Below are 9,984 nucleotides of genomic sequence, written 5' to 3'. Positions count from 1 at the left end.
GTTTACTTTCGTCGTTCCCTACCCTACCTACCTACCTCCTCTCTCCTNTTACCCCCCCCCCCCCCCCCCCCTTTTATTTTTTTTTCCTCTTTCGAGTGTGTATTGTTTGCAGATTTTTTAACCTTATTTTACACTTGACGTTCGAAATCTAGAAATTCTGTGCATTTGTTTGTGTGCGGTTTTGTTTGTAAATAGTGGTGTTTCAATTTGGCTTGATCGATGTTTGTGAAAGAGAACAAAATTTTGACTTGAAGGAGCTGAACAAGTTTTTTTTATTTTTTTTTTGGAATCCCAGGAAAACCCGCAGCCGCTACAGCCTCTGCCCTTCGGATGAGCACTCTGTGGTGAGCACTCTGTGCGCATTGGGTAAACCTCCCACTGTGTAATAGCCTGCAAACCACACAGGGAATGTAAATCGCACTAGGCAAGCCCCGTGCGACAGGCTCAGACCCAGAAGGCATTGAGGGGGGAGCTGAACAAGTTATAAGTGCATTTTAAGTGAAGATTTTCGGATCTTTACCTTGCACTCACAAATCTAAAGGTTTTACGAACTTTTTCCCCAATAAATTACAGCTATCTGAATACAGGAAAAAAGATCTTTTTTCGGCTTCAATTTCAACTTTGAACGCACTGGGTGTGTTGAGCAGCATCCTCTGTGCCCTTCTAGTCTTTTGTTTCTGTTCTTGATTCTAGTAGTGAGAACCATTAGAGGTATTATCAGTATGTTGAATAATCTAATATTTTTGGAAAGTCATGGGTAGTGGTGGCAAAATGGATAAAAAGATAATTATCCTCAAGTTTGGGAGAATAAGATCATATTCAAGAAGTCATTGATCGATTAACCCGTTTTCTATCCGTATAAAATAAGGGTTGGGTCAGATAATTTATTCTAACACGCCCGCTTGTCACCCCTACTCATGGGTAATTACCTGGTAATGTAGTTAGTAGGCCTGCCTATACCCAACTCCGAACGGCTCGAATCTAGCCAAAACAATTTCATACTATAAAGATAACTATAGGAAACTAATTTAAATAATGAAATAATGATCTTAGCTAAGAAATGAAAAATCGCTCCAAAAAGGTAACCTGGGCCCACGTCTCGGAAATCGACCAAAAGTATAAAATCCGAACACTCATTCGATATCGAGTCCAACCATACAGAATTACACAAATCCTATACCAAAATCTCGCTCACATCCCCAAAATTCAGCCTGAGAAGTTTCTTCCCTTTTCCCCCATTTTTTCAACCTAAATCCCTAATTAAATGATGAAATCAAAGATAGATTAGTGGAATTTAATAAAAAAGGAGCTAAGAACTCTTACCCCAACAATCCGCCTGAAAATCCCTCAAAAATTCGCCTTAAACCGAGCCTCAAAGTCCAAATCGTGTAATATAAAATAAACCCTCCATTTTGAAACTTAAGTCTATTGCCTAGTTATTTACACATTACAATCGCGCAAATCCACCCGCGATCGCGTAAGACAAATTTTTGCCCAGCTCAATAACCCTTCGTGATCGCATAAAAGCACTCGCGAACGCGGATAACAACACTGCCTCAACATCACGTTTGCATCACAGGCTACGATCGCGTTGCACAACTGCCTCAGCCCCAGCTTCGCCAATTCTTCTTCGCGAACGCGAACTCCACCACGCGTTCGCGATTAACTGTAAGCCAAACCTCTGCGATCGCATCCTTCTCTCTGCGAACGCATAGAGTAAAAACCATTAGACCATAAAAACCCCTTCGCGATCGCGGTTCAAACCACGCGATCGCATAGAAGGAAACCAGAAGCACGAGATTCAGCAACTCCGCAACGATCCGAAATGCGCCGAACATGGTCCGAATCACACCCGAGGCCCCCGGCACCTCAACCAAACATATCAATAAGTCCTAAACACCATACGAACTTAGTCGATGCCTTAAATCAAATCCAACAACATTAAAAACACGAATCACACCCCAATTCAAGCCTAATGAACTTATAAACTTTTAACTTCTACATTCGATACCGAACTCTGTCAAAATCAAGTCCGATTTACCTCAAATTTTGCAAACAAGTCATAAATGATATTATGGACCTACTCCAACTTCCGGAATCGGAATCTGACCCCCGATATCAAAAATTTATTGTATGGAAACTATGTACGTGCGCGCACACACATATAAATACAAAATATTAATTAATTATGAGGTATTTAAATAAATATATTGTATAAAATAAATAATTATAAATTGATAAATAATATCCTAAAAAATAATTGGTATCTTCCAATAAAGCAATATTGTCCAACTCATGTGAATATAAGAAAGTTAGGTATGATCTTAGGAAGTACTCCTCCGGTCCACAATAAGTGATTTTTTGGCCTTTTTTTGTGGTCCAAAATAAGTGATTTTTTCAGATTTCAAGAATGAATTAATTATTTTTTTCCTACATTGCCCATGGAGTAAATAGAGTTGGAGTATGTGTTAGGAGTGTTTATGTGAAGAGATAGTAAAGGTTAATATGGTCAATTTCATTGCTAATTAATGTAAAAAGGTAAATTTGTTAATCTGTGTTAAAACAGCCAAAAAATCACTTATTTTGGACCGGAGGGAGTATTTTTTATAATAAGAATTTATACTAATAATTACAAATAAAACTAGTAAATACTAAATTGTTCATCATATGATGGTTCAGGGGAGACGCCATGATTTTGCCTCATCAAATGCATATTCTATATTGTTTTGCTTATTTGCCATCAATTGTGAAATTCAACATATATGCCGACCTTTTGAAATTAATTAAGTGAACAAATATGGAGGTTTAATTTTTGTTGTATATGATTTATAGAGGTAAAAAAGAGAAATAAGATTAAGTCATATTCAACATAAGAAATCATAAAATGTGACATAAAATGTTCTGCATACAAAAAGAAATTAAAAAAAAATGTTTAAAATAGCTTCCTTAAAATAACATAGAAACAAACTTTAAAGAATATAAATATAAGAGGCAAATAGTTGATGCAATAGCAAATATAATACAACAATAGCACCAAATCTAGTATAACCTCACAGTTGGGATCTCGAGAGGGTAGTATGTATGTAGAGATCTTACCCCTACCTAGTGAAGGTAGAGAAACTGTTTTCGAATGACATTCGGCTCGGGAAAATATGAGAAGAAGAAGAAGAAGAAGAAGAAGAAGAGGAGGAGGAGGAGGAGGAGGAGGAGGAGGAAGAAGAAAAGAAAGAAAAAGAATAGAAAATATAAAGAAGAAGAAGAAGAAGAAAAGAAGTAGTACCAAACAGTAATAACAGGAAAATATGATAACTGAAGCGAACGAAACAACATAACGTAATAAAGATCTAAGAATATGAAAGTACAAGAGTGCTACTAGTACTATTGGTAAGAAAAGTGAAAACTTCTGACTACCTACTAACCTTCTACCCTAATTTTCGACCTCCACACCTTCCCATCAAGGGTCATATCCTCAGTAAGCTGAAGCAGCACCATGTCCTACCTAATTACCTCTCCTCAATACTTCTTGGGACTACCTCTACCTCTTCTTAAACCCCCTATTACCAATCTCTCACACCTTCTAACAAGACGGTCAATGCTTATGTTTTGCATCAATAGCAAATATAAAATAAAAAATAAAAAACAAAGGAAGAAGTACATACCTGGTGCGGAAGTTGTTGTGCTAACATTGAGAATTTGGAAGGAGTCAAAGAGGTATGAGTGATAAAGAAAGGAAAAGGTTTTCTTCTTCCTTATTTTTAAGAAAAATATATTTGTAAAAAGGAGAGAAAGAATTTGAAAAGTCGCCTTGTAATTACATCATATAATTTCACTCAATTCCTTATTCCCCCTTGATATTTCTCGAGTATAATTACTCCCTCTCAATTACACCTAAATCCCTACTCACCAAGTAATTACTTAGCTAAACAAACCAGTCAAATGGTATAATTTACACTCAATTATGTCCAAATTCAGTTCCCTTATGATTTTCTAACATACTCTAAATATGGGAATTAAAAATAGACATGGATTCAATTTGCATGCAAAAGCGAGAAGAACAAGAAAATTTACAGCAATTACAATTCACAACATATTCTTTACACAATTTATCTATGCTGGTTAGAATCTTGCGTTGCTTAAGTGTGTGGTTTGTTGTTTCATTATGTGGCCTAAGACAATTCTTACTTGTTGAACTACTTTTTAAAATTGGGTTATGTTTAAGGTTCAATTTCAACATAGTGTCGAAGTCAAATTAAAATGGACCTGTTTGGTATCCATGTCATGTTACTCCAAGCTCAGTTGAGGATCTTGATTTTTTGGCATGTGAGGGATGAAAGGGTCTCAAGTAGTTGTGTGTATGATCACTTGGATATCAATCCTTATATCATGAGCTAGTTTTTTTTGCTGAACTTTATGGAGGAACAGCCATGAATGAGCTCAAGCTAAGGAAGAGAAAATAGAAGAGAGAAAAGGAAGAAAGAGTAGAGAGAACAGAAGAAATCAATAGAACAGTAACTGCTCCTTTTTTCATTCATTTCATATGTACAGTAGAGTATGTATATATATACACGTGAGTAACTCACTTAACTACTTAGCTAGTCTTGGTAGATATAAATAGACTAAACTACCCCTACAAGCTTAAGTCACTCCTCTTTCCTTAATACTCCCCCTCAAGCTAGGTGATACAAAAATATCAAGGACACCTAGCTTGGACATTAAGTACTCATACTGCACTCTAGTCAATCCTTTTGTGAGAACATCTGCAAGTTGTTCCCTTGTGGCCACATACTCTGTCTTCACCAGTCCATTTTGTATTTTTTCCCTTATAAAATGGCAATCAATCTCGATATGTTTGGTACGTTCATGGTACACTGGATTTGCAGCTATCTGAATTGCTGCCTTGCTGTCAGTATGAATGGTTACAGGAAGAGCAACAGGTATTCCCACATCTTTGAACAAACCTAGAATCCAAACTATTTCTGCCACAGTGGATGCATTGCTTCTGTATTCAGATTCTGCAGAACTCCTAGAAATAGTGCTCTGCTTCTTAGACTTCCAGGATATTAGTGAATCACCATACATAATGAAGAATCCAGTTACAGATTTTCTAGTGAGGGGACATGCTGCCCAGTCAGCATCACAATAGGCTATGACTGTACTCTTCTTCTTGGTAGACAATAAGTATGCATTGTCCAGGCTGGTTCTCACATATCTGACTATTCTCTATGCAGCCTCCATATGAGATCTTTAAGGTTTTTGCATGAACTGACTCAATGTCTGTACACTGAATGCTATGTCTGGTCTTGTGACAGTTAGATAAAGAAGTTTCCCTAATAGTCTTTGATACTTGCTGGGATCAGGTAGCAGCTCATCAGTTGTTGTGTTGTGCAAGCCTGTATGTTCATCATAGTCTTTGGTTGTTAGCCTAATGTTGGCTTCAATAGGAGTAGTAGCACGTTTGGCAGCTCCCAGGCCAAGTTCAGAAATTAGCTCCAGATTGTACTTTCTTTGGTGCATTAGAATGCCTTGTTGTGACCTAGAAAACTCAATGCCAAGAAAATATTTCAGCTCACCTAGGTCTTTCGTTTTAAATGCCTGTTGCAGATTGGCCTTGACTTCCTCTAATAGCATCAGATTAGGTCCAATGAGTAGCATGTCATATACATACACTAGAATGACTATAGTATGTTCACCTGTTCCCTTAATGAACAAAGAGTGGTCATGCTGACTCTGTGAGAACCCAAACTACAGTAGGGCTTCTGAGAGTTTGGCATTCCACTGTCTTGGTGCCTGCTTGAGTCCATATAAGGATTTCAGAAGTCTGCATGTTGGTCTATTCTCCCCCTGACTCTGAAATCCTTGTGGAAGTGTCATATAAATCTCATCATGTAGATCACCCTGAAGAAAGGCATCGTACACATCCATTTGATGGATATGCCAATGTTCAGAAGCAGCCATAGCTAAAACTGTCCTAACAGTAACCATTTTGACCACAGGACTGAAGGTTTCCTGGTAGTCAATACCCTCTTGTTGGCTATACCCCTTAGCCACAAGCCTGGCTTTGAACCTTTCCACCTCCCCTGTAGCTTTGTACTTCACTTTATATATCCATTTACAGCCAATTGGAATTTTGTCAGGAGGTAAGGGACCACATCCCAGGTGTGGTTGGATTCCAATGCAGTGATCTCAGCTTGCATTGCCTCAACCCACCTAGGATCCTTGACAGCCTCCTCAAATGTAGTAGGCTCAACTATGGAGGAAAAGGCAGATAGGTAGCACTGATAGACAAACCATCATATGAGATGTTGTTAGCAATAGAGTAGGGAACAACTTTGTGACTGGAACATGTCACAAAATCTTTTAGCCAAATAGGAGCTTGCTTAGTCCTCAGGGATCTTCTTAGGCCAGTAGAAGGTTGATCAGTTGAAGGGAGCAAGTGCGGCACTCCTTCAGTGATGTTATCCAGCTGAACATATGTCTCCTGGCTTGAGGCACCACCTGCAGGACTCAGAGTAGAAGAAGAGGAATGGACCTCCTTTGAGTTGTGAAGTTGTGTTGGAGAGGTGGTAGTGTAGTCTGCATCATAAGTAGAAGATTCAGAGGACAGAAATACAAGTGGAGAAGGATGAGATTCCTTAAAGGGAAAAATATCTTCTCTGAAAGAAACATCCCTGTTGATGAAGAAGCAATTGGTAGAGAGATCCAATAGCAGATAACCCTTTTGAGTGTCAGAGAACCCCATGAGAACTGCAGGTTTGGCTCTGGGAAGTAGCTTGTCTGTCTCTTGCACTTGTTTGGCATAACACAAGCAACCAAGAACTCTTAGATGCTCCAAGGTAGGTGTCTTGTTCCAAATAACAGCTCAAAAGGAGATAAGCCATATAGAACAGAACTTGGCATTCTATTGATAATATAGACAGCTGCAAGAACACAGTGACCCCGATACTTAATAGGGATATGTGCTTGAAATCTCAAGGCCCTAGTCACCTCCAGAATATGTCTATGTTTCCTCTCAGCAACTCCATTTTGCTGAGGGGTATATGCACAGGTCTTCTGATGAATAATACCATACTTTTGAAATAGAGCAAGACACACATAGTTGACAAACTCACAACCATTATCTGATCTAACTGTCTTGAGAACTTTGTTGAATTGAGTTTGAACAAAGACAATAAACTGAGGTCTACTACACACCATCATACTTTAGCCTTAAGAGAAACAACCAGGTCATTCTTAGTGAAATCATCAACCCCAGTTAGAAAAGTGATCTATATGGACCATCAACTGTTGCATGTTTGTAAGGACCCCAAACATCAACATGAATGAGATCAAATGCAGCACTACTTTTAATACAACTAATAGGAAAGGGCAGTCTGGTCTGCTTAGCACATGGACACACAGTACATTTATTGATGATATCAGTAATAGTTGCTAATTTGGTAGGAAACAGTTTATTAAGAACTGTACTAGACACATGACCTAATCTTCCGTGCCACAAGTCAAGAGCTATAGTAGAATTCCTCCTGTGTGTTTTTATTCCTGCTGCAGCTAGTGAAATGGCAGTGAGTCTCTTGGAACCATGCCTCTGTAGAAAATAGAGACCATCTCTCTCCCTACCAATCTCCCTCACCCTGCCACTGAAGAGATCCTGAAATATACAAAAATCAGGATAAAAGGAGGCAAAGCATTTTAGATCTCTTGTCACCTTTGAAACAGACAACAGATTGAATTTGAACAGGCACATAGAAAACTTCTTTAATGACATTGTTGTTAGAAATGTGACTGTCTCCAATATGTGTGACTTGAGTAACATCTCCATTAGGTAGTAGCACCTGTCTGGGCTCACTAGAGGTAGAGAGGGAGGTTTTAGTTAGCATATTAATATCTGAAACCATGTGGTTTGTGGCTCCAGTATCAATGATCCATTCCTGCAAGCTAGGTGATGAAGCCAAGAGAGCAAGGTCAGTACCTGCTACATTTGCCTGAGAAGTGGAAGATGAAGTGCCATTGTGATTGCTGTTCAGAATCTGCATAATTTGCTCATATTGTTCTTTAGTGAATGGGAAAGCACCTCCTTGAGATGAAGCCTGGGAATTTGTAACATTACTGGCCAGTGGTGTAGAAGAGCCACCCTGAACTTGAGCACTAGCACTTCCTTGTCCCTGATAGGTTCCACCACCCTGACTCATACCCTGATAATGACTGTAGTTTGCAGGCAGAGACTGCAATGGATTGCCCTGAGAAGCATTTTCAGCATATAGAGGCATAGAGTAACTAGGTTCTACCATGACATTGTGTGCACTAGCTCCCCCTTTATTCTTAGGCCTATAATCAGTTGGATATCCTATGATTTTGTAACAATTCTCCTTACTATGACCTTTCATTTTGCAGAAGTCACACTGAACATTGTAGTTCTTTCTAAACCTTGAGTTAGAATTAGACTTAGCACTATATAGTGCTGTTGATTCATAGGTATTAGGGTTCATAATAGGAGGAGGACCTAAAACACTAGCTGATGCAGCTACAGTTCGTTGACTTTCATCACTCATAAGCATGGCATAAGCTTGGTTCACTGTAGGTAAGGGCTTTTTCATGAGGCTTTGACTACGAGCTTGTGAATAGGAGTCATTCAAGCCCATCAAAAACTGATATACCTTTTGTTTTCGAAGATGCACAATAAACTCCCTTGTTTTTGCACAATCACAGTCAGGTGTAAGTATTATAGACTCAGATTCATCCCAGAGATCCTTAAGTTTTGAGTAGTATACAGAGATAGATGATGTACCTTGACACAGAGTGGCGGTTTCCTTGTGTAAATTGTAACATCGAGTGTCGTTTACCTTATCAAATCTCTCCTGAAGATCTAGCCACACATTTTGTGCATTAGTGGCATAGGCTATACCACTAATTAGTGATGGAGCCACTGAATTCATCAACCATGAGAGTACAATAGCGTTACACCTTTCCCACTGGTACCAGTACTTCTCGCGAAACCTTTCCTTTGGCCATCGTCCATCAACAATTCCCAGCTTATTACGACCTAACAATGCAATTCGCATAGATCTATACCACAAGGAGTAATTATCAGTTCCAGTTAACTGAAATGAAATTAGAGAGATGCCGCTGGTATCTCCAGGTGCCAGATATAGAGGATGAGTCACTGCAATTGTAACTCCTTCCTCGAACTCATCATCCGACGATGCACGCGATATGGTCTCAGCTGTGACAGTAGTGTCAGTGACATTCTCGTTAGTAGCAGTCGCATTCTCATCATCAATCGCCATAATCGAGATATTCTAGTTTTTTTCTCTCAGATCTGGAAACTATTGAGGTCACAATTGACTCAAAATAACACAAAATTAACAGAGATAGAAGCAGAGAGGGGACTTTGGATCGATTTTGAGCTTCGATTCGGAGCTCAAAGCTCTGATACCATGCTGAACTTTATGGAGGAACAACCATGAATGAGCTCAAGCTAAGGAAGAGAAAATGGAAGAGAGAAAAGGAAGAAAGAGTAGAGAGAACAGAAGAAATCAATAGAACAGTAACTGCTCCTTTTTTCATTCATTTCATATGTACAGTAGAGTATGTATATATATATGTGAGCGCTACTGTGTTAAAACACAAAATCAGAAAACTGTTAGAGGAATAAAAGAAACTGGAAAAACAGTAAAGATTCAGAAATATTCCGAGTCCACAATTTGCTTGTGCGTCCTTAAGGAATTTTAACCCCTCACACGTTGCCAAGGTAATGGATTAAATCCTCCCAGGATAAAACGGAATAAACCTTCCTGCAACAGTGGCAATACAAACTGCAGGATACCAACGAACTTAAAGAGCGGAGCAAAAATCACACTTATGAATTCGAGAGAGAGAGAGACTGCGAATTAGAATGCAGTATTTTCAGAAAGAAGGAAGTTCTGTAATGTTTTTGGTGTATTAAAAACGAAGCCATGCCTCAGAATTTATAGGCAATTATTGGAAGAG

General features: G+C 38.8%; 1 protein-coding gene across 1 annotated transcript; it reads right to left on the bottom strand.

Moving 5' to 3' along the window:
* Positions 1 to 7,252: 7,252 nt before the first annotated feature.
* LOC109218608 lies at positions 7,253 to 9,281 on the bottom strand. Its single transcript, XM_019382987.1, has 2 exons — positions 7,716 to 9,281; positions 7,253 to 7,645 (listed from the first exon to the last, which is right to left on the bottom strand). Exons 1-2 carry the CDS (start codon positions 9,279 to 9,281, stop codon positions 7,253 to 7,255), a joined length of 1,959 nt encoding a protein of 652 aa, XP_019238532.1.
* Positions 9,282 to 9,984: the final 703 nt, after the last annotated feature.

Source organism: Nicotiana attenuata, unplaced genomic scaffold (genome assembly GCF_001879085.1).
Source record: "Nicotiana attenuata strain UT unplaced genomic scaffold, NIATTr2, whole genome shotgun sequence".
Classification (NCBI taxonomy): domain Eukaryota; kingdom Viridiplantae; phylum Streptophyta; class Magnoliopsida; order Solanales; family Solanaceae; genus Nicotiana; species Nicotiana attenuata.
This window is presented reverse-complemented; position numbering and strand designations above follow the sequence as displayed.